Raw genomic sequence first — 23,758 nt, 5'->3', positions numbered from 1 at the left:
ATTGTTTTTGAAACCAGTGGACAGCCAGTGAAAAATGCGCTTTTGCAACAGCTGCATAGTGCAGATCCCAGCCTATGGAATAAAAGTATGGCTTTTATTACTCAATCTAATTCATGCTGATAAAAACAATACATCCATAGGCCTAATGGACACAAGCTCATACTTGCACACTTTTGATAGACTTAAAGGGGCAATCTGTAGTTGCTACATCCATTTTTGGACTTATAAATTATATATATATTTTGAGCTTAGTTCAACTGTCACACTCCATGAGAACCCAAAATATAAGCTTGTTTTTCTCCAATGTTTGTAAACATTGTAAATGTAAACACCGTATAGCCTCATATGGTTAAAATAATCATTTTGATATCATGGATGATCAGACCTTACATCCATAGCTATGTCTATTAATCTGAGAGTGGTTACATTTCTCCAGGCCCATCTCTCAATTTTTTACCAAAACAGAGGCGGGGGAGCCGTTTTGTTATTGTTTTAAAGGACAATCTGTAGATTTGTCCTTTAAACAGCTTCATATTATCTAGATATCAAAGTGTCACCAACAAAAAGGTAAACAATAGGTCTATAGCAAATGCAGCATATGGCATTCATTTTTCACATGTAAATAGCACTTTTCAGTAATACTCAAAGCATGCCATTCCACGAGCGCAGCATTTCTTTTTCAACTCGACTCAATGAGCCCAATCAGTCCTCCATGACAACATGATCATAAACCGGGCTGGCAAATAAATCCTTAGTTTTGGGATTATGCTCAGGTAAAACAATTTGGCTAATCTATGCTTCCATATTTCCAAGTCCTATTCTTGAAGACCAAGGGATATATTATTTATTGGAATGACTGGAATTCTGATAGACTTTGCTTTTTAATGTAAAGATATAATTTAATTGTATTATTATATTTAGTAGAAAGCAATGGGTTACAAGAAGCCTACATAACCAACCTATAAAATAAAATGTGACATCCATATATGGCCAGCTATGTAAACTTTAACATTGATTTATCCAGCAATAGATGTAATTCAATTGGTAACATATATATTTGTCTTCTTCTAATGCCTCTTAAGGGGAAAGTCATCTAAAAGTAACTGAATGTAATCAGGTTACGTTACTGAGTTTGGGTAATCCAAATGTTACATTACTGATTACAATATTGGACAGGTAACTAGTAATTGTAACGAATTACATTTAGAAAGTAACCTACCCAACCCTGTGAACAACAAACCAAATATCAAAAGCATCTAGAAATAAAAATGTTGCAGTATCATGTGACTAAAATGAGCATTCTGCAAATGTTCTTAATTTAGTAGACAGAGAGTATATCTTTGAAAGTAGAAGAGGCAGGTGTATTTGATCTTTCCTCAAGATCAATCTTTAAGGCAGTAGAAAGCATTACCTGCTTAGATGTTTATGTTTAAGTATATTCTTTGAAAGCGTCTACTATCTGAAGTACTGTAAATACACAAAAAAATAACATGGAACTTAATTGGTCCCATCAAATATTACTGTTGACCATATTCTCTTATGTATAAGTATATGAGGCTTCATACATGCATCACAGTTTAGTACTTTTGAGTAAAAAGGGCCTTTAAAAGGATCCTGCAGAATTTTTTTATTTATTTGTTAAACCTGATACAAGCCTTTACGATTAGGGGCACCTGCAATAGAAATGGCTTCTAAAGTTTGATGTGCGGGGGTGCAAGGAATGTATTGTATATTGGCTATACTAATTTGATGTTTATACACATGGAAAGATTAATAGTTGTGAAGACCAGGGAGAAGATGACTAAACAAAGCTTATGGGTGCTATTGAACAAAAATATAAATGCAACATGCAACATTTTCACAGATTTTACTGAGTTACAGTTCATATAAGGACAATTGAAATATTCAAATCAATTAATTAGGCCCTAATCTATGGATTTCACAACTGGGAATACAGATATGCATCTGTTGGTCAGAGATACCTTAAAAAAAGAGGTAGGGGCGTGGATCAGAAAACGAGTCCGTATCTGGTGTGACCACCATTTGCCTCATACAGGACAACACATCTCCTTCGCATAGAGTTGATCAGGATGTTGATTGTGGCCTGTGGAATGTTGTCCCACTCCGCTTCAATGGCTGTGTGAGGTTGCTGGATATTGGCGGGAACTGGAACATGTTGTCGTACACGGCAATCCATAGCATCCCAAACATACTCAATGTGTGACATGTCTAGTGAGTATGAGGCCATGGAAGAACTGGGACATTTTCAGCTTCCAGGAATTGTGTACAGATCCTTTTTTTTTAAATGAATTTTATTTAACCTTAACTAGGAAAGTCAGTTAATAACAAATTCTTATTTTACAATGCGACATGGGCCCGTGCATTATCATGCCGAAACATGAGTTGGTTTGACTGAATGGCACGACAATGGGCCTCAGGATCTTGTCACGGTATCTCTGTGCATTCAAATAACCAATGATAAAATGCAGTAGTGTTCGTTGTCCGTAGTTTATGCCTACCCATACAATAACCCCACCGCCACCATGGGGCACTCTGTTCACAATGTTGACATCAGCAAACCACTTGCCCCCACACGACACCATACACGTCTGCCATCTGCCTGATGCAGTTGAAAGTGGGATTCATTCGTGAAGAGCACACTTCTCCAGCGTGCCAGCGGTCTTCGAAGGTGAGCATTTGCCCACTGAAGTCGGTTACGACCCGAACTACAGTCAGGTCAAGACCCTGGTGAGGACGACGAGCACGCAGATGAGCTTCCCTCAGACGGCTTCTGACAGTTTGTTCAGAAATTCTTCGGTTGTGCAAACCCACTGTGTCATCAGTTGTTCGGGTGGCTGGTCTCAGACAATCCCACAGGTGAAGAAGACGGATTTGGAGGTCCTGGGCTGGCGTGGTTACACGTGGTCTTCGGTTGTGAGGCTGTACTGCCAAATTCTCTCAAACAATGTTGTAGGTGGTGTCACGTCCTGACCAGTAAAGGGGTCATTTGTAAATGTAGTATGGTCAGGGCGTGGCAGGGGGGTGTTTGTTTTGTGTGTTTTGGTCTTTTTTGGTTCTAGGGGATTTTGGTTCTTGTTTTCTATTTCTATGTTTCTTTTTCTATGTGTGGCCAAGTATGGCTTCCAATCAGAGGCAGGTGCCTTTCGTTGTCTCTGATTGGAAGCCATACTTAGGCAGCCTGTTTTTCCTGTGTTTTTGTGGGTGGTTTTCTGTATAGCCGTGTGCCTTGCAGAACTGTTTATTGTCGGTTTGTTCTTTTTGTTTAAGTGTTTTCTTTATTTAAATAATAAAAGAAGATGAGCACTTCACCCGCTGCGTTTTGGTCCCCCTTCATCGACACTTATGACAGGCGGCTTATGGTAGAGAAATTAAAATGTGATTATCTGGCAACAGCTCTGGTGGACATTCCTGCAGTCAGCATGCCAATTGCAAACTCCCTCTAAACTTGACATCTGTGGCATTGTGTTGTGTAACAAAACTGCACATTTTAGAGTGGCCTTTTATTGTCACCAGCACAAGGTGCACTTGTGTAATGATGATGTTGTTTAATCAGCTTCTTGAAATGCCATACCTGTCAGGTGGATGGATTTTCTTAGCAAAGGACAAATTTGTGCACAAAAGTTGAGAGAAGCTTTTTGTGCATATGGAACATTTCTGGGATCTTTTATTTCAGCTCATGAAACATGGGACCAACACTTTACATGTTGCATTTATATTTGTGTTGAGTAGTATCAGAAAAAGCAGATTCTGAGGTTTCCAAAACACTTACTGTAAGGTTCTGTATTTATTTTGTTAGTCAACCTTGTGTTCTGTGTTGTTGTGTTCTTGAACGTAGCCCTGTTTCTGTGTTCTTGAACGTAGCCATATCTTTCATTTTTGTTCATTGATTTCACTTGTGTTAGTTACTCACCTGGTCTCATCAGCTCCATATTTAGTTCAGTTCAGTTCATTCTGTTTGTGCCTTTGTGAGGTATTGTTCGTTTTGACTCCACTAAGCCTTTTCCTAGCTCGTTTGTGAGAACCAGTTATAGCCTGCAGTCCTAGTTTTGTTTCACCTGCCTGTTTGCCTACCTGTGTATGACCATTGCTGACCACGATTCCTGCCTTCTGTGAAGGGGAAATAACACCTGTCGGCTCTGCGTGTGAATCTACACCTTTTTCTTCCTGAGTATTCATTACACTTACCTTTGCTAAATATCACTTTTTCCAAGAATAAAGCTGTTCCATATGCTTTACAGGTGAGCAAGCGGCAGCAGATAGACTACAGTAACATAAACCAGGCTTGGGCTCAACTCAACATTTTGTAATCGACTCCCATTCAACTCATGAGTTGAAATTCCACTCAGTCATTAAACATGAGTTTCATTGTAACCCTCACCTTAACCCTTACCTAATCTTAACCATTTTACATGTTTATTTAACCCCTTTTCTCTCCCCAATTTCATGATTACGAGTTTGTCTCATCACTGCAACTTGCCAACGGGCTTGGGAGAGGCAAAGGTCGAGTCATGCAGTCATGGCTGGGACTCCCTGTCACGGCAATTAATGACTCAGCCTAGGATCAAAACCCAGGCTGTAGTTATGCCGCAACACTGCGATGCAGTGCCTTACACCGCTGCGCCACTTTGGAGGCCCACCATTTTACATTTTAAATCAGGGAGCTGTTTTTGCACAAATTGGCTGCTTTAACACAGGCAACTGAATTCTGGTCTTTTGCCAATTATTTGGAATATCTAATACATATCTGATCTTTTCCCTAACGTATAAACAACAAATCTATACGCTCAGATCTGTTTATTTTTGTCTTGTGCCTTTTGACACAACTAGTACCTCCAAATTGGATAGTACTGGGAGGGAAAATCCACCAGACGGCAGGAGATGACAAGTAGAATTTCAACAGACGCGTGTGTGTGCGTGTGTGTGTGTTGTAATGCCTCATTTCAGGTCTTTAGGATTTGTATTCTAGTTTGGAAAACAATATATCCAGTACCAGTCAAAAGTTTAGACACATCTACTCATTCCAGTGTTTTTCTTTATTTTTAATATGCTCTACATTGTAGAATAGTAGTGAAGACATCAAAACTATGAAATAACACATATGGAATCATATAATAACCAACAAAAATGTTAAACAAATCAAAATATATTTTATATTTGAGATTCTTCCAAGTAGCCACCCTTTGCCTTGATGACAGCTTTGCACACTTGGCATTTTCTCAACCAGCTTCATGAGGTTGTCGCCTGGAATGCATTTCAATTAACCTGTTGGGGATAGGGGGCAGTATTTACATGGCCAGATAAAAAAACGTACCCGATTTAATCTGGTTACTACTCCTGCCCAGTAACTAGAATATGCATATAATTATTGGCTTGGATAGAAAACACCCTAAAGTTTCTAAAACTGTTTGAATGGTGTCTGTGAGTATAACATAACTCATATGGCAGGCAAAAACCTGAGAAGATTCCTTACAGGAAGTGGCCTGTCTGACAAGTTCTTGTTCATCTTGGCTCTTTTTATTGAAGACTGAGGATCTTTGCTGTAACGTGACACTTCCTACGGCTCCCATAGGCTCTCAGAACCTGGGAAAAAGCTGAATGATATCGAGGCAGCCCCAGGCTGAAACACATTAGAGCGTTTGGTAAGTGGCCGATCAGAGGACCATCAGACTGGGGCTCGTGCACGAGGGCACGTGATGTTTTTATTTTCTCTCTCTTTGAATGAAAACCACCACTCCCGGTCGGAATATTATCGCTTTTTTACGAGAAAAATGGCATAAAAATTGATTTTAAACAGCGGTTGACATGCTTCGAAGTACGGTAATGGAATATTTAGAATTTTTTTGTCACGAAATGCGTCGTGCTCGTCACCCTTCTTTACCATTCAGATAGTGTCTTGAACGCACGAACAAAACGCCGCTATTTGGATATAACTATGGATTATTTGGGACCAAACCAACATTTGTTATGGAAGTAGAAGTCCTGGGAGTGCATTCTGACGAAGAACAGCAAAGGTAATAACATTTTTCTTATAGTAAATCTGACTTTGGTGAGTGCTAAACTTGCTGGGTGTCTAAATAGCTAGCCCTGTGATGCCGGGCTATCTACTGAGAATATTGCAAAATGTGCTTTCACCGAAACGCTATTTTAAAATCGGACATAGCAAGTGCATAGAGGAGTTCTGTATCTACAATTCTTAAAATAATTGTTATGTTTTTTGTGAACGTTTATAGTGAGTAATTTAGTAAATTCACCGGAAGTGTTCGGTGGGAATGCTAGTCACATGCTAATGTAAAAAGCTGGTTTTTGATATAAATATTAACTTGATTGAACAAAACATGCATGTATTGTATAACATAATGTCCTAGGGGTGTCATCTGATGAAGATCATCAAAGGTTAGTGCTGCATTTAGCTGTGGTTTGGGTTTATGTGACATTATATGCTAGCTTGAAAAATGGGTGTCTGATTATTTCTGGCTGGGTACTCTGCTGACATAATCTAATCTTTTGCTTTCGTTGTAAAGCCTTTTTGAAATCGGACAGTGTGGTTAGATTAACGAGAGTCTTGTCTTTAAAATGGTGTAAAATAGTCATATGTTTGAGAAATTGAAGTAATAGCATTTCTAAGGTATTTGAATATCGCGCCACGGGAATACACTGGCTGTTGAGCCCAGAGAGGATAACAGGTGTGCCTTGTTAAAAGTTAATTTGTAGAATTTTTTTCCTTCTTAATGCGTTTGAGCCAATCAGTTGTGTTGTGACAAGGTAGGGGTGGTATACAGAAGATAGCACTATTTGGTAAAAGACCAAGTCCATATTATGGCAAGAACAGCTCAAATAAGCAAAGTGAAACGAAAGTCCATCATTACTTTAAGACATGAAGGTCAGTCAATCCGGAACATTTCAAGAACTTTTCAAGTTTCTTCAAGTACAGTCGCAAAAACCATCAAGCACTATGATGAAACTGCCTCTCATGAGGACCGCCACAGGAAAGGAAGACCCAGAGTTACTTTTGCTGCAGAGGATATGTTCATTAGAGTTACCAGCCTCAGACATTGCAGCCCAAATAAATGCGTCACAGAGTTCAAGTAACAGACACATCTCAACATCAACTGTTCAGAGGACACTGCGTGAATCAGGCCTTCATAGTTGAATTGCTGTAAAGAATCCACTGCTAAAGGACACCAATAAGAATAAGAGACTTGCTTGGTCCAAGAAACATGATCAATGGACATTAAACCGGTGGAAATCTGTCCTTTCGGTCTGATGTGTCCAAATTTGAGATTTTTGGTTCCAACAGCATTGTCTTTGTTAGACGCAGAGTAGGTGAACAGATGATCTCCACATGTGTGGTTCCCACAGTGAAGTATGGAGTAGGAGGTATGATGGTGTGGGGGTACTTTGCTGGTGACACTAAGTGATTTATTTAGAATTCAAGGCATACTTAACCAGCATGGCTACCACAACATTCTGCAGCGATACGCCATCCCATCTGGTTTACACTTAGTGGGACTATCATTTGTTTTTCAACAGGACAATGACCCAACCTACCTCCATGCTGTGTAAGTACTATTTGACCAAGAAGGAGAGTGATGGAGTGCTGCATCAGATCACCTGGCCTCCACAATCACCCGACCTCAACCCAATTGAGGTTGTTTGGGATGAGTTGGACCCCAGAGTGAAGGAAAAGCAGCCAACAAGTGCTCAGCATATGTGGGAACTCCTTCAAGACTGTTGGAAAAGCTGGCTGAAAGAATACCAAGAGTGTGCAAAGCTGTCATCAAGGCAAAGGATGGCTACTTTGAAGAATCTAAAATATATTTTGATTTGTTTAATACTTTTTTGGTTACTACATGATTCCATATGTGTTATTTCATAGTTTGTCGTCACTATTATTCTACAATATAAAAAATAGTAAAATAAAGAAATACACGGGAATGAGTAGGTGTCCAAACTTTTGACTGGTACTGTATATCCTTAGATGGCAGCATAGGCCAATTTATAGCAAAGGTTCCTTTACAGCAGGCAGGTTGAAGTAAAGAACAAAGGTAACTTATGTATGAAACTGAAATGATACAGACTAACAGATGTTATTTGACAGACTACCAAAAATGTTTACCATTAAAAGGACATTACACTCCAAAATCAAAGTTGTTTGGAGGGTTTCAGATATCAAAAGTAATGTCAGGATTAACCCATGCCCCACACCATCAGGTGTTCATATCTAACTTTATACCATAATCCAAAATGTCTTTCCCATATTTCTTCCATTCATTTGGGGTTAAAGTATATAGCTGGATATGCACAACTGATCAGTGCCATTTCTAGTCATAAGCGTGCCAGGGGTACTTCGAATGTGATACGTCTCTATCTATGGCTTCTAATCAGTAGATCACTTGATCGGGGTCTAGGTAGGAAGTCTAACCACCATAATCAATTATTAAAAGATGATGGAAGCTGCCTTTCCTTACCTGACCAGATTATTTGAATTTTGTTGCCGATTCAGATCAAAGATTTGTCTTCTGGTCGTGGCACAGATGTAGGATCTTGATTTGAGCCAGTTTGCTACAGCAGAAAAATCATCCTGCAGCATCAGGAAATGTGAATATTTACGTGGGTTATAATTCAGGGACATTTTTGTAGAGGCTGAAATTTCAAAGTGGAAATGACGAACTTCAGAAATCTTTTTAAACCTCAAATTTAAGTCTGCATTGCAGGAAAGTTCTCCTGCAACAGGGTGATGTCATGTCTACTCCCGCTTCCCCCTCCTGGCGCTCGTTGTCGCCAGTACTCTCATTATTATGCACACCCGTCACCCTCGTTACGTGCGTCTGCGCCTCATGAGACTCACCTGGACTCCATCACCTTCCTGATGACATTCCTTATATCTGTCACTCCCTTTGGTTCTTTCCTCAGGCGTTATTGTTTCTGTTTCATGTCTATACATTACTCGTGTTTGTTATATTGTTCGATGTTCCGTTTATTATTAAACTCACCACCTGTACTTGTTTCCCGATTATTAGCGTACACGTTAAAGAATAACACCTCACCAAAGGGAAGCAACAGTCTCACTAAATAATTGATCATGCCTATGGCGTATGACCACCTTTTTGTGTTGTCGTGTTGAATATTCTGCCCGTATTTCACATCGCTCTATGCCTAATTTAAAACATGCACAAAATCCTCTACATCATGTTGACGAGCACTAGTCAGTCTCACTATCTTTGATGAGGTCAATAAACACCCCAAAAATCTGAAGAAAGGATGGTGTGAAACGGGGTTGAAAGAATGATACATTTATCACTTGATATTTCCATCCCCCCTTTTTATCAACACTCCACTTAAACTCTAGACCATTTGTTTGGAGCATTTACAGGATGCCTCAGCCAGCTCATCAGGCTTCCAAACCTCAGCCGGCTCGACAGTTTCCCCCGTCTCAGCCGGTTCTACAGGTTCCCATGCCTCAGCTGGTTCAACAGGCTTCCGTGCCTCAGCAGAGGTGACTGGCGGCTGGAGCCGCGCGTCAGGGAGCGGGTACTGTCACGTCTACTCCCGCAACCCCTCTCTGGCGCTCGTTGTCGCCAGTTTACTCATTATTACGCACACCTGTCACCATCGTTACACGCACCTGCGCATCATGAGACTCACCTGGACTCCATCACCTTCCTGATGACCTTCCTTATATCTGTCACTCCCTTTGGTTCTTTCCTCTGGTGTTATTGTTTATGTTTCATGTCTATACACTACTCGTGTTTCTTACATTGTTCGATGTTCAGTTTATTATTAAACTCACCACCTGTACTTGCTTTCAGACTCCCAGCGTATACATTACAGGTGATCAAATTAAGATCCTATATCTGTACAAGCGTGGCATCCATGATAGAAGCACATCTACAGCTATGTTCTGAACTTCTTGAAAATACCTTTACATATGTTTTATAAACAATTGTAGATTCCAAGCATCCACAATGTAGATCTTGAGTGTTTTGAAGATAAAAAAAACCCAATGTTATTTGATGTATCTTGTAACAAATCAGGGTTTCTTCAAATACATGTCACAGAAATACTGTCTTTCCCTATGTCTTAAATTTCTGTGAATCTTTGTGGACAAAAATCAATATATGATAATGCTTTTTATTTATTTTTGTCTTCTGATTTGATTGTGCATTTTTAAGGGTGTCTCTATTGCTTTCCTGCTGTGTCTGTTTATTAGAGGATACAGGCATTATAATTTGGGCCAAGATTTTTTGTATTGGTTGATTATTTTGTATTGATGTTTGCCATGTACTCACTATATCCCAAAAGTGTAGTCAATACACCCATCCATTAACATGACAATTGTGCCTTCCCAGTAGGTTCTATCAGTGGTGTAAGGCCATCTGCACTGTGGCTCTGTGAGGCAGTCCATTACCAGTGTTTCGAGGTCGCTCATCAAGTTCTGTATTCTATCAGCCCACACTGATGGCTCTGTAGGGAAGACACATCGTTTGCAGTGTGCGCCTTGCTCAACCATATGCTTTCATATTGCCAGGCTGGAAAACTGCCTTGGGCCTCAACACTCTTGCCAACTTCCAGTTTATAGTGGGCTTTACTGTGCAGTCTGGTGATTCTGTCCATTTCTTACAAAGAAAGTCAGATCAAAACTGACTAAAGTGAGGACTCAAACACCTGCTATGTTCACACTTTGGTAATCAGAGAACAGGCTCAACTTAATTAAACATGCAATACATATATATTTTTTTACAAAATTGCATTTTTGGTTGTCATGTAATATCTCAGATATTACTCTGTAGCTACTGTAAACAAAGCACATACTGTACTGTAGCTCCCCTTCGTGTGTGTGCACTGGCACCTGCTTGTTACAAAATCAAAACCACGATTATTAGTTTGTTCACACATTCTCGAGTTACGCTTTCATTCAAGTGAGAGAATATTCAGACATTTTTGGATTTCTGTTGAATTATTTTAGTCTCCAACTCTTTTTCCTAAATATTTATTGGGGGAGAAAACAATTGTGTGTTGAATTACGTTATTTTTCTTTGAAAGAAAAAGAAGCAGAAAACATCTCCAGAAGATACATGTTGTTTGGTCCCCCATTCTAAATCCTCTGGGACTCCCTTTGACAAGTTCTATCATATCTACCCACTGAGCACTTAAGGGACTATAGGCTGCTCTTCAGGACCCCCTGCGGTGGGTATGTGTGTCATTATGGGTGATATAGGGGTATGGTGGCAGCAGCAGTGGGAGTTGTATATGGTTATGGTTGAAGGCTGGAGGGATTGTGGTGCAGGAGAGGTAAGGGTTAGGATAGTGGGGGCTGTCGCTATAGGGTCAGTGAGAGCTGTAGAAGCAGCTACAGTAGCTCCTTCTGCTGCTGCTGAGGTTGAAGATGTAGAATCCTCAGAGGGAACTATGGTGCTTTGATCACACCGGGTCCATCATTCTGACAGTGTTTACCATGTTTTCACCCACACAGTTCGGTGATGAATTTCAAGTGGATCTCAAGCTGATTCGGTTTTGGGGTGGTTTACACTTCCTCGTTCAAACAAGTAGCAATGTCTGAAAGCTAGAAACAAATTTAGAATGAAATCTAACGTTATTGTGCATCTTTCAGCATTGTTTTGATGCTGTCCCGCTCTGACTGACTCAAACGCTGTCCTAAGATGGACACTGTATCCGAGCAGATACTAAAAGGTTATGAAGAAATGGCCCAAAAAATAAGAAACGTCTCAGACCTTTGGACTGTACAACTCTATAATAAAAATAAAAAAAGCCAGTGGAAAACGTCTGTTTCCCCAGTGTAAAGATGTACGCTGAGAGTCGGGAAGCAGGTTCAGGGAGTGAATACATTTAATAAATAAATAAATGGAACAAACACGTAACACAAACAGCGCACCGACATGAAACAGAAACTGAAACAACGACGCCTGGGGAAGAAACCAAAGGGAGTGACATATAAAGGGCAGGTAATCAAGGAGGTGATGGAGTCCAGGTGAGTGTCATTATGTGCCTAACGCTGGTGACAGGTGTGCGCCCTAACGAGCAGCATGGTGACCTAGAGGCGGGAGAGGGAGCACATGTGACACCCAGCCCCTTAGAGGTTATGACATTGACTCACTGACACGCAGCAATGTGAGAGGATGTGAGGAGATAAACTACAGTGCACACAAAAAAAAACGTAGGGTTCCTCAAGGGTTCTTTGGGAAGGGTGATGGTTCTATGCGGAAGGAACCATAATGACTCAAAGAACCCTTTGAGCTCTTCAGTGGTTCTTTACAGTTCACAAAAGGGTTCTTGGCTCGGTTTGCGCACAGCAACCATGAGTGAGTGTCATTCCAGTTTATCTAATGTGTTGTGTTGTTCCATGACATGTTATATATGGCTACGGACAGTGAGAGTGTTTTCTCAAAGACTCACGTATGTCCTTGGGTCAATTGAGAACACTTGACTAAATCAGTCAGTGCTTCTCAATTCACTTGATTCAACATGTCAATCAACAGAATAATAACACCAATGGAATTTTAACAATATAATATGGCTGACCAGAATAAAAAACTCTGTGTAGTTCTTTAGATTGAAAAAGGTTCTTTATTGAACCATTCTCCATAAAGGTTCTTTAAAGAACCGTAAAAAGGGTTGTTGTAACCATAGTGGAACTCTTTTTGGTGTTAAATAGAACATTCTTTAATGGTTCTTTATAGAACCCTAGGAAATGGTTCTTTATAGTCACATACAGGTTCCATTTAGAACCAATTGAGCATGGTTCTTCATTGAACCTTCAAAAAAGGGTTCTATATAGCTATGGTTACAAGCCAAGTCACAATTTTCTGGTTCTATTTAGAACAATAATTTTTTTGTGTGTAGTATTCAGAGCTCTGAGTCATTTCAAGATATCTGGAAAATGTAATACAGAAACTCAAATAGAGGTTGATATGAATATAACACTGTGTGAAGGTCATTGGAAACGTATGTTGCTCTTGTAAAATAAAATAGTCACGGTGTATATTGATTTGACCTACATGTAATTAAATGGTCGTGGTAAAGGCAATCATACTATTTTGATTTCACAAGTTATCTCAGACCAAATATGAAATCATCATCATGCTTTACGTCAAGAAGTTCCAGATTGAATACAGTAGTTGTAGAAGTAATTATAAATAACATACAATTAACTCTTCAGGCATTGCATTGATCTCATTTTCCCATAATAATGCACGAAACAGGTATACTCTCACAATCAGTGAGACTTCCGCTTCCTGGCTGATGCTCTTCGTAATTGAGACGGATTATGGTGCCCCTTTTAGGACACTCTCCGGTCACCGAAGCATGATGAGGTCCAAAGCTCTCATTAAGAACTGGTCACTCTGTGTTTCCATGCATGGGGCTTGGACTAATTAGACCCTAATAAATGGGTGGAAGTCCTGCAGAACGAGGTGTAGGTTACTACCCCGTGGACAATGGACTCCAAACTCTATTAAATCCTTAATGGAAATAATTTATCATGCCTATGGCGTATGACCTCCACCTTTTTGTGTTGTCGTGTTGAATATTCTGCCTGTATTTCACATCGCTCTATGCCTAATTTAAAACATGCACAAAATCCTCTACATCATGTTGACGAGCACTAGTCTCACTAAATCTTTGATGAGGTCAACAAACACCCCAAAAATCTGAAGAAAGGATGGTGTGAAACAGGGTTGAAGGAATGATATATTTATCACTTGATATTTCCATCCCCCCTTTCTATCAACACTCCACTCAAACTCTAGACCATTTTGTTTGGAGCATTTACAGGTGCCATATTCAGCATGCTGATTAATTAGGACACGTCCTATTATGGCTGAATCACAGAGGGTGCTGGTGAACCCTGTGGTTGTTATGCTGATGACCCTGTTGCTCCCATCCTCACATAATTGCTCCTGAAGTCCCTTAGAGTGCAGGTAATAATAGGTGCTGAGTGAGAGGCAGGGATTCTTCAAGCCACAATGACGAAGAATGCCTCTCAGCTCTCACCACCAGTGGCAGCCTACTGGGCAAATTCTGGTTGAATCAGTGTTGTTTCCACATAATTTCAACAACAACAAAAAATGTGATGACGTTGAACCAATGTGAGAAACTGATTGGATTTGCCAAAAGTCCTCAACGTAAGGGAATTACGTCATTTGTTCAACCAATTTTTAAACTAAAACAAATGTCATGCTGATATTTCTTTGTTGATTTCACGTTGAATTCACGTTAGTGAACTCAGCCAAATGTAAATCAAAAATAGCCATTGAACTGAAGTCTGTGTAGACAGAAACACTGAGGAGTAATTATAATAATAGTGTTTTTGTTTTGTTTTTGCTAAATCAAATCGGATGGGCCTGGCAAGGACAGGCTCCCTAGTGGGTGGGCCTATGTCCACCCAGGCCCACCCATGCCTACGTCCCTGCTATCCTCAGTGGGAGCTGCTCTCATCTTTCCAGTCTGTTTCTTCCCCTCTTCACCACCCCCATTAATTTCCTCATTAATAAGTCTGTCTGTGTCACTGTGTTATTTAAAGCCAGAGATCCTCCCTTGCTCTGTTAGAGCCACTGGGTTGCATCTGTCTATCTCTCTTTCTGCCTGTGTGTGCGTGCGTGCGTGAGTGCGCGCAGAGCAAGCGATCGAGCCAGTGAGTGAGAAAGCGAGAGAGAGATAGAGAGAGAGAAAGGGGAAAGGAAAGCAATCGAGAGGGAGAGAGCGAATCGGAGTGCGAGTGCAAGACAAAGCTATGAAATTAATCCGAGCTATTTGCCTCCTGCTTCTTTGTCCAGCTTTGAGCCTCAACACTAGGTAAGTCGAAAATAAGAATGGTATATTCTTCTTCCTTCACCTTCAGTGATTCTGAAAGAAAGGGGGAGGGTGAACGCACAATGGCTAATCATAGAAGATACTAACGTTAATCTTTAGCTCCGGTCAGTCCTACGAGACAGGTTGAGGCAGCCTGGGTTCTGGCGGGAGATGCCTGTGTGCGGAGCATGATGTTCTAAGGTAGTAGACTGAAGGCAAAATAAAGGTTTATCTGTTGAACTATTCTCTTTGTTAAACTGAAAGACATATGTCTTTGGTGGTGAAATTCACTGGCTAAAAATGCCTTGGAATTGTGTAGGCATCGCTTACTGGGATTGCGGTAGGTCTTGTCTCCTGCTTTCTGGAAGGGAGCAAGTTAAGTCTGAGCCGGCTGAAGAAGGAACTGGGCTGCCCAGAATGTTGCAGTGTCTTGAGAGTGCGTGTGTGTGTGTGTGTGTGTGTGTGTGTACAGAATAATGCACTGAGGGGAATAGTAGGATGAGGGGAGGAAGAGGAGAGGCGAGAGAAATTGAGAGATGAGGCGACGTGCAGTGCGGAGGGAGGTTTTAATGATTAATTAAACCATTGATAAAATCATTCCTCTTTCAAACTACTGCCTGAGCACTACTCCCATTACTGGGGTCTTTGTGAAACAAAAGCCAAGGTTGTTAGAGTCTTAAATATGGCTTAAAGACAGCTACACATTATGAAACTTGCTCTCCTCTCATTGCAGTTGTGTCTAGTTTGACATGATGGAATTTCAGCTTGGGTTGGTAGACCTCTACAAGTGATGAATGTAGTGGCAGAATATGCATGCACAGAGACATACACATACACATAGACAATCAATGCATTTGCACATTTTGCAGAGCCCTGAGAGATTTCAATAAGCTAATTTTGATGATGCTGGAGATTTTAAAAAGTCAGATTCCGTGTGATGTTGAAAGCAGACTTTATATTGGATAATGAATATGCTGATGAATGTTAGAAGTTTGGGTTGTGTTTTACAAAGTTGAGTGAGATGCACTACATGACCAAAAGTACGTGGACACCTGCTCGTCGAACATGTCATTCCAAAATCATGGGCATTAATATGGAGTTGGTCCCTCCACTCTTCTGGGAAGGCTTTCCACTAGATGTTGGAACATTTGCTGCGGGGACTTGTTTCCATTCAGCCACAAGAACATTAGTGAGGCCGGGCACTGATGTTGGACGATTAGGCCTGGCTCGCAGTCTGCTTTCCAATTCATCCCAAAGGTGTTCGATGGGGTTGAGGTCAGGGCTCTGTGCAGGCCAGTCAAGTTCTTCCTCACTGATCTCGACAAACCATTTCTGTATGGACCTTGCTTTGTACATCGGGGTATTGTCATGCTGAAACAGGAAAGGGCCTTCCCCAAACTGTTGCCGCAAAGTTGGAAGCACAGAATCGTCTAGAATGTCATTGTATACTGTAGCGTGAAGATTTCCCTCCACTGGAACTCAGGGGCCTAGCCATGAAAAACAGCCCCAGACCATTATTCCTCCTCCACCAAACTTTACAGTTGACACAATGCATTGGGACATTTAGCATTCTCCTTGTTGGAAAGGTGGCATCCTATGACATTGTCACGTTGAAAGTCACTGAGCTCTTCGGTAAGGCCATTCTACTACCAATGTTTGTCTATGGAGATTGCATGGCCGAAATAGCTGAATCCACTCATTTGAAGGGGTGTCAACATACTTTTGTATATATAGTGTAAATGACCCCAATGAGACAAGTCATGATTGAGTGAGTGACTGACTGGCTGCTTGGTTGATTGATTTTACTAATGACTTATATGTAACAAGTGGCATTAATGTGTCAGAGGCTCAACTGATGTGTTAAGCTCTCTTGCTCCCCAGTTACCTAGACCAGAGCCAATTTATAAAGATATATCTATATACTGTATATGGCTAGGGACGGACTGGGACCAGAAATCGGCCAGCCCATTTTCTTCCTCGAGGCCCTGACATCATGCCCTTTTCTTCTCTTGAGAAAAAAACAATTTAGGCAGGCACACTGCTAAAGATGAAGCCCATCTGGGATTTGCCAGAACTACCTAATGGCCAGTCCATTTCTGTATATGGCTCTGACCTAGACTAATTCAATGGTCCCTGAGCAGGTATCACTACTAGACAACTCTGGCCGTTTCTAGACTTGACAGTTCATGCAGCTAGTGTTCTGATAATAGAGTTCTGATCAGGGAATTCTGAATGCGTCATGCATCTATCTACACCTACATTTTAAATGTGTCTACCGTGTCCACAATGTGTCCGGATTCCCTTTTCCCACGCTATATTCAATGTCCTGTATGTATTCTACAAACGGTGGAATAGGCAAAATATGATAATAACACAACAACTAATGGCAGTAGCTAACTACTGTAGCCAACTAGCCAGCTAACGTCTGTAGCTAGCCAGCAAGCTAGCAAACAACGCTAAAGGGATTGCAAATGGGTAAGCATAATAGTTTTTCTAAATATTAGCTAGCTGGCTAGCATTTGAGACCAGTAAACATGTTCCTCACACTCTAGGAAGGTATTTCCTCCAACGTTATAATAAAAGGTGCCTTTCAGTCCCAAAACTCAAGTTTTCTGGAGACTTGTATGAGGAGTGCTGATGACGTCGCCCACTGTATTAGCTTTCGGTAGCCTGATTCCGTCCAGACTGAGGAGAAATCCGCAAACAACGCATCCCAGACCAACTCCTGAAGTGGTCAGCCAGATCTGAACACAATCAGACCACAAAGCGACTTTTGTGTGTCTAGACCAGTCTTTTCAATGTGATCTTTGAATTCTGACAGCAGAAGTCGCATCTAAGTGTCAAGCGTAGACACGACCTCTGAATAAACTGATCTCAATACGCTGAGTAATATTACCAGAGGAATTATCCTCAGGTTGCAAATTGACATGAAAGGTGTCATGTTGACTTCTTGGTATATACAATTAATTGAAATACAATGACGTAGGCATGAAGTATTATATTGTAGACTAAACAAACTCGCAAATTGTAAAAATGTTTTTTCATAAAGGTCCTTATTAGTAAACCTCCCCACAAGCAAAAAATACTAATGGTTTTCTTATGCTCAAATACATCCAGACCAGTTGCTTATGCAGCTTTACTGACATCTATTTTGTTCTTTTACCAAGCAGTACATTACTGCTGCTTGAGAGGATGTTGTTCATACATTGTTTCACAACTATAAGAGTTGTTGGCTGATATCAAAACTGGCACATAATTGACCAGGGAGAAAATAACTGTATAGAATTGATTAGGGGAAATTCAACCTTTTGCAACACTTCCTCCTTGCATCTGATTAGCTTTAGAGTACTGTGGCTGTTTCTGTGTGTGTGTGTGTGTGTGTGTGTGTGTGTGTGTGTGTGTGTGTGTGTGTGTGTGTGTGTGTGTGCGTGTGTGCGTGTGTGCGTGCGTGCGTGTTTGCGTGTCTCTGAGTGTGTGTGTGCACGCATGAGCTCCTGTGGCTGCTCACAACTCACAACAATGCAGTCCAGCCTATTCACCATTCATGTCTTTGCAACGTCTCTTTTATGGGATTCTCACAAATGTTCTTTATTATTGACACTAACTTTGATGTTTCCTACCTACGCAACCATGTCTGGTAAATGCCGGTGTCCATTGGGAACTCCATAACATTAAATATGTAGGTACTGGCCCGCAATTAAAGACTGCCCGAAATCCTTGGATGATACTGTACATATCACACAAACAGGGCCTGCATTGCTTAGTCTCTTCACATCTGGTTGTAAATACTAAGCACATTGCATTTTAAATTCTTTCTTTGATGTTGGATGGGGTGGGGCATTAAAGAGGCACGCGGTTTATGACTAAGATTAACAATGGGAGCCTGGCAACAGTTGTAATAGCCTGATAATACATGCTAATATCCAGTAGGTCATCTTGCTGAAAGGTGATGGGGAATTGAATAGGTCCCTTTGTAATGAGAGCATAATGACCTAGCAGCTATACATGCCAGTCGGTGGTTACTCAACTGATGGGATTCAGAAGCTTCCCATTGAAAGGATGGACTACATTTCTAATTTGCCAAGATACAGTATTTCCTGTGGATAAGAAATTTATCTTTTTGTATCTCTGGAAAATTGTAATATTTCTGAGAATAACCCCAATTTGCAAGTCATTAACCCCCAAAGTCCTTGGTGGTCATCTAAGCATTACAGATTCCTCCATATTTGTGGAATGGTTCATACTTGTTGAGATCATATAATTGAGATACATCTTATTTAACTAGAAATTGAGAGCATTATATTCTGTTTAGTCTTGCTTGTCATTGGTTTACAACTTATTTCATGACTAATTGTTTTTCCACTGTATGTGTTCCATATGTCATGTTCATGGCTAACAGCAAGCAGTTGTCGTGACTTTACTTTCATTAATCTGAGGACTGTTATTTATTTAATCAACTAACTATGTTTAATTGTTATCCGATTATATTAATCATGTAACAATTATCTCATTAGGATTTGGGGCACCACGGAAGAGGTTGTTTAAAGAGTTACCATCTCCCAAATTAAACTCTATAAGGTATATATCTATTTCATCGATAAACAGTCATAATATTATTCATTACCTCTTATCATATCATCATTCTGAACAGTCTAATCTCATGCATCTTCAAAAACCCCAGCCTTGCTCATGATTCAGTACTACACAAATTGGTTTAATTATTTATTTACTAGCTAACAAAATAATAACAGGATAACATACACACTTAATACATGAGACAAAGGTCCCTAGTGGACCTTTACAATATGGCATTTTTCCCAACGACATAGAGAGAGAAAGAGAGAGAAAAAGACACTTATCGTTGATACATTTCGAAATTATTCTCACATTAGTCATATAGTTTGCACACGAAAAGCCGCCTGCTTGGAATAAGAAATCATTCATGTATTTACGTGTGGGTGTCTTTGTCCATTGTGTAGTCCTCAACAGAACTACAGAGTTCACTCTGTTCCATCCATGAAGCTGCTTATTTGAAGATCAATGGTTCCAGTGGGGTGATGCGAGTAGTGTACTACGGTGATTTGACAAGGGTAGTAGGATGGTTTGAAGAGTTCAAGCTATTTTACTCAGGACAGCTAATCAGCTGTACCAGTGATTGTCTGAAAGAGGAGTTTGTCGGCTCTTCCTCCTCGTGTTGATTATTCAGGGTTCAGGATTCAGACCACTACGGACATGCACTGCAACTCGCCGTCTCTCTGGTCTAAAGGAAGGTGAGTTTATTTCTTCACCTCATGTTGAGGTTCAAAATTCCAATCATTTCAAACATGTAGCTACCGCCTTATGTTTCCTGGTCTCTGAGATTGAGCGTTTAAACAATTTTAGACGTGGCTTGCAACTCCCTATCTTTCCTGGTCTAATGTTCATTTTGTTGGCAATGCTTTTTATGCACTCTCATCAAAAGGGGATTGTTCCGTCAGTCTGACACGCTCTCTGACCTCATTCGGGGCGTGGCTACTTACTATGAACAGTTTATAGGAGATAGATTCTCTTATCCCTCCTAAAATCACATTCATATCTTAACAAAAATACTTTCATAATTGTTAATATTATATGCACAACATATTGGATGGAAACTTGACAGATAAAGGGGATATACTTTCCAAGTTACAGTATTTTGTCCATACAATGTTTGATGACATCACAAAATGAAAACCCATAGGACATTAGTTTTCTATTGCTCCCCACTGACCATTCCCCACATTCTTATGTTAGAAATATTGATCCAGTATCCACCTTTGACCGTGTTAGAGATTAAGAGGAAAAACTCTGTGAAACAAAGATATTGATCAAACAAAGATCAAGATATATTCAAACTTATCTGGAATTGTGCAATAGATAATCTATTGTATTACATAGTAAGTAATTTAATAAAACAATACAGTTTTACGACTCAAAAGGAACAAACCCTTCTTGCAACATGGGAAAGAATCAACCTCAAGAATGTTATTCTGTTACTATAAACGCTTTAAATGTTTTCCCCCCTGAAGTCTTGGGTAATAGTTCTAAGCAATGTTTGACAGAGACGTAAAGCAGTGATTGACTAGACCAGAGGGTCAAGTGCAGGGCATCCTGGGAACTAGACTGAACTATTGACAGGGGCAAGATGGTAATGGTAATAATTTATATGCATTGATGGACTGTGCATCCTTGGCTGGGGATAATGACCAAAGAGACCATCTCGTCTCATCCACTGCTATTGTTTAGCACCTGAGGTATTTAATGGTAAATGTGAGTGTGGTGGTGCTCTTTGTCTATCATCTTTGTCTAGCTTGCTCTTTGTCTATCATCAGGAAGCGGCTTTGGCTCCTCTGCCAAGTAGTTAAGTCGGCTATTTGTGATTACGGAGTGAAGGGTCCATCATTATTTTAATTAAATGCTCTGCTTGATTTATAACACAAGCATTTCGGAGCCTGGTTTGCTGGATTGACATCTTGCTCAAACACTCATGTATTTTGCACAGTAGCAATTTGGGATAACGGTGGACGATTTCAAATGGTTGGTCACGATGACAAATTCATTATTAAAAGTCTAAGCCATTTGGGGGGGGTTCTAAGTTGACATAAGTAATTGTTTTAAGAAGATCATTTAGCTATTTCATTTGGAATTTTAGGACCTCTTTAGGTATAACAAATTATATTTAAAAATGATTTGATAAAATATTGAATTTGGTCTTTACTACTATAGCCCATAGAAACGCACTGGATAACACATTAATACATGTAAAAAAAGACAGTACAAAATGTATCATAAGGAGTAAGGTTTTGACGTGTCTGTCCTATATATAGCTCACATATTTAAACCACTTTTTTGGGGGCACAAAACTACCTCCATACTTCCATTCATTTGTATGGGTTACATTTAGACAAGTCCCGTGACACTTGTGGGGATCATGGAGCAAAACGGAGAACACACCATCGTGAGAGTCTCCCCTTTCTATAGGTCATTCGGATGCTTCAGACCTTTTCGTGTGAAGACTGACACTTTCCACCGCAGATGTGGAAGGGCGACAGGCGAATGCGTTGGATTGAGACACAACCCATGCAAAAATCGCTAGCTTAAATTGACGGAATTTGATGTGGATTGTTTTATTATGTTACTTACACTCTTAGAAATAGGGTTCCAAAAGGGTTCTTCAGCTGTCCCCATAGGAGAACCCTTTTTGGTTCCAGGTTGATGCCTTTTGGGTTCCATGTTCCTACCTTTCTTTTCTAAGCTTGACACACCAGTGCGTCAATAGACTCTAGGGATTAAGCGTTGAAGGAAACACAACTGTTAAATAACAACTTGCGCATGGGAACTGTTCGGTGTTGGTATTCACCTGTCCTAATGGATAAGTTGTCGAATGGGGAGATTTTTTTTTTTTATCCCTTTACTGCATGGTGTTGCCACATGGCGACATATCATTTCTCTTCACCCTCTTGTTTCCCTGATTGAAAAAATACAGCACCATCACTTTTTACAGAAGTAGGGGTGAGGAGGGGTTTAGACTAGCCAATGATGCGCTTTGGTAAAGTCATGAGAAGAACTCACTCTGTGGGGCTTCCTTTCCCGGACACAAAACATTTGCGATGGGAGGGGCCTGGGTGTAGGCAAATTACAATGAAATCATAATTTTCTTTATTCTTTGGCAACATTCACATGACTAATATGATTTAAACTTATTTTTGTAAAGATAACATATGGCCAAACAATATTTGTTATATATGCGTGGATAAAACAACTATGTTTAATATTCATAACATTATAATAATGATATCATTATAAAAGTAAATGTCCAGAGTAAATGTTATTTAAAAAAAAAAATTTTACAACAAAACATAATTTCAGATAGTGTGAAGGAATAAAAACAATACAATTGTAACTCAAACACCACATTTCTATTATAAAAACATTTAAAAAAAAATGTTTTTAGTAGTTGCATATTGTTAATGTTGTCGCACAAATCCCCCAAAACTTGTAATTTTTTTTTTCATTTGTCTATTTGGGGCCATTTTAAGTGAGAATGGTTCTATCATAATGCATGCAGTAGAGGGTTAATTAGATTGAAAATTGCCTCCATGATTAGATTTTTAATGTGAGGCGCATCATCACCATTGTAAGCGAATCCCAAGAGCTTTTAACCAGGGCCACAGCTTGAGACGTTCGGCCTGATTTTTTGTCTTGTCGTCAAATGATTTCATAAATGCAGAGGCAGGGTAGGTCTCGAGCCCTGAGATTAGAAAAATTACATTTGTTTAAGACGATAATGTCCTTATAGTGTGAGGCAGGATGTGAATAATAATTGAAATTCGAAGGACACTGTGTAATCAGTGCGCCATGGCAACTACATTGGCCACATGACAGTAATGAAGTGGGCTACAATAAACAGAACCTTGGGTAAATCTCGACCAATGAGAAAATAATTAGAGGACACCATGATACACTATGTTGGTATTTAAGGCCATACGTGACATAGTACTCCATGTTTGTTTGCACCCATTCTTCTTGCAAGACATTTGATATGACCCCATCAATGTTACTCAAATAAAGTTACAGTGAATCACTCGTTTTCTCTTCATCTAGTTCCGGGAAACGATAACTTTTCCTTCAAATGTTATCTGCGTCTGCTTTTGCTTCTATGATACACTTAATGATGTTTTCTTGTGCGCTCGATGTTGAAATATGGATGTGAACTATGCAGAAGTGCCAAGCAGACTTTATTACTGAAGGTATAAACAAAGATCAATACACATTTTAGAGTAGGATTGTCCTCTCCATGCTGCTGCTGAGTGTAATAGCATAATAATAGAATTTTAAGGGTCAACTAAATAAGAGAGGATTTTCTATTGGGAGAGATGGAAGAAAGGAGGCAAAAAGGGAGGAAATAATA

The 23,758-nt window shown here is 40.0% G+C and overlaps 1 protein-coding gene across 1 annotated transcript in view; it reads left to right on the top strand.

Annotated features, from left to right (window-relative positions):
• The first annotated feature begins 14,599 nt into the window (after window positions 1–14,599).
• The window catches only part of LOC106561937 (leucine zipper protein 2), a 178,787-nt gene continuing 169,628 nt past the window's right edge, over window positions 14,600–23,758 (top strand). Inside the window, exon 1 of the mRNA XM_014126368.2 lies at window positions 14,600–14,832. Coding sequence (XP_013981843.1) covers window positions 14,771–14,832 — 62 coding nt within the window. The 5' untranslated portion in view covers window positions 14,600–14,770. The remainder of the gene's footprint in view (window positions 14,833–23,758) is intronic.

Source organism: Salmo salar, chromosome ssa11 (genome assembly GCF_905237065.1).
Source record: "Salmo salar chromosome ssa11, Ssal_v3.1, whole genome shotgun sequence".
NCBI lineage: Eukaryota > Metazoa > Chordata > Actinopteri > Salmoniformes > Salmonidae > Salmo > Salmo salar.
The sequence above is the reverse complement of the archived record's forward strand: the minus strand, read 5'-3'. Positions and strand labels throughout refer to the sequence as shown.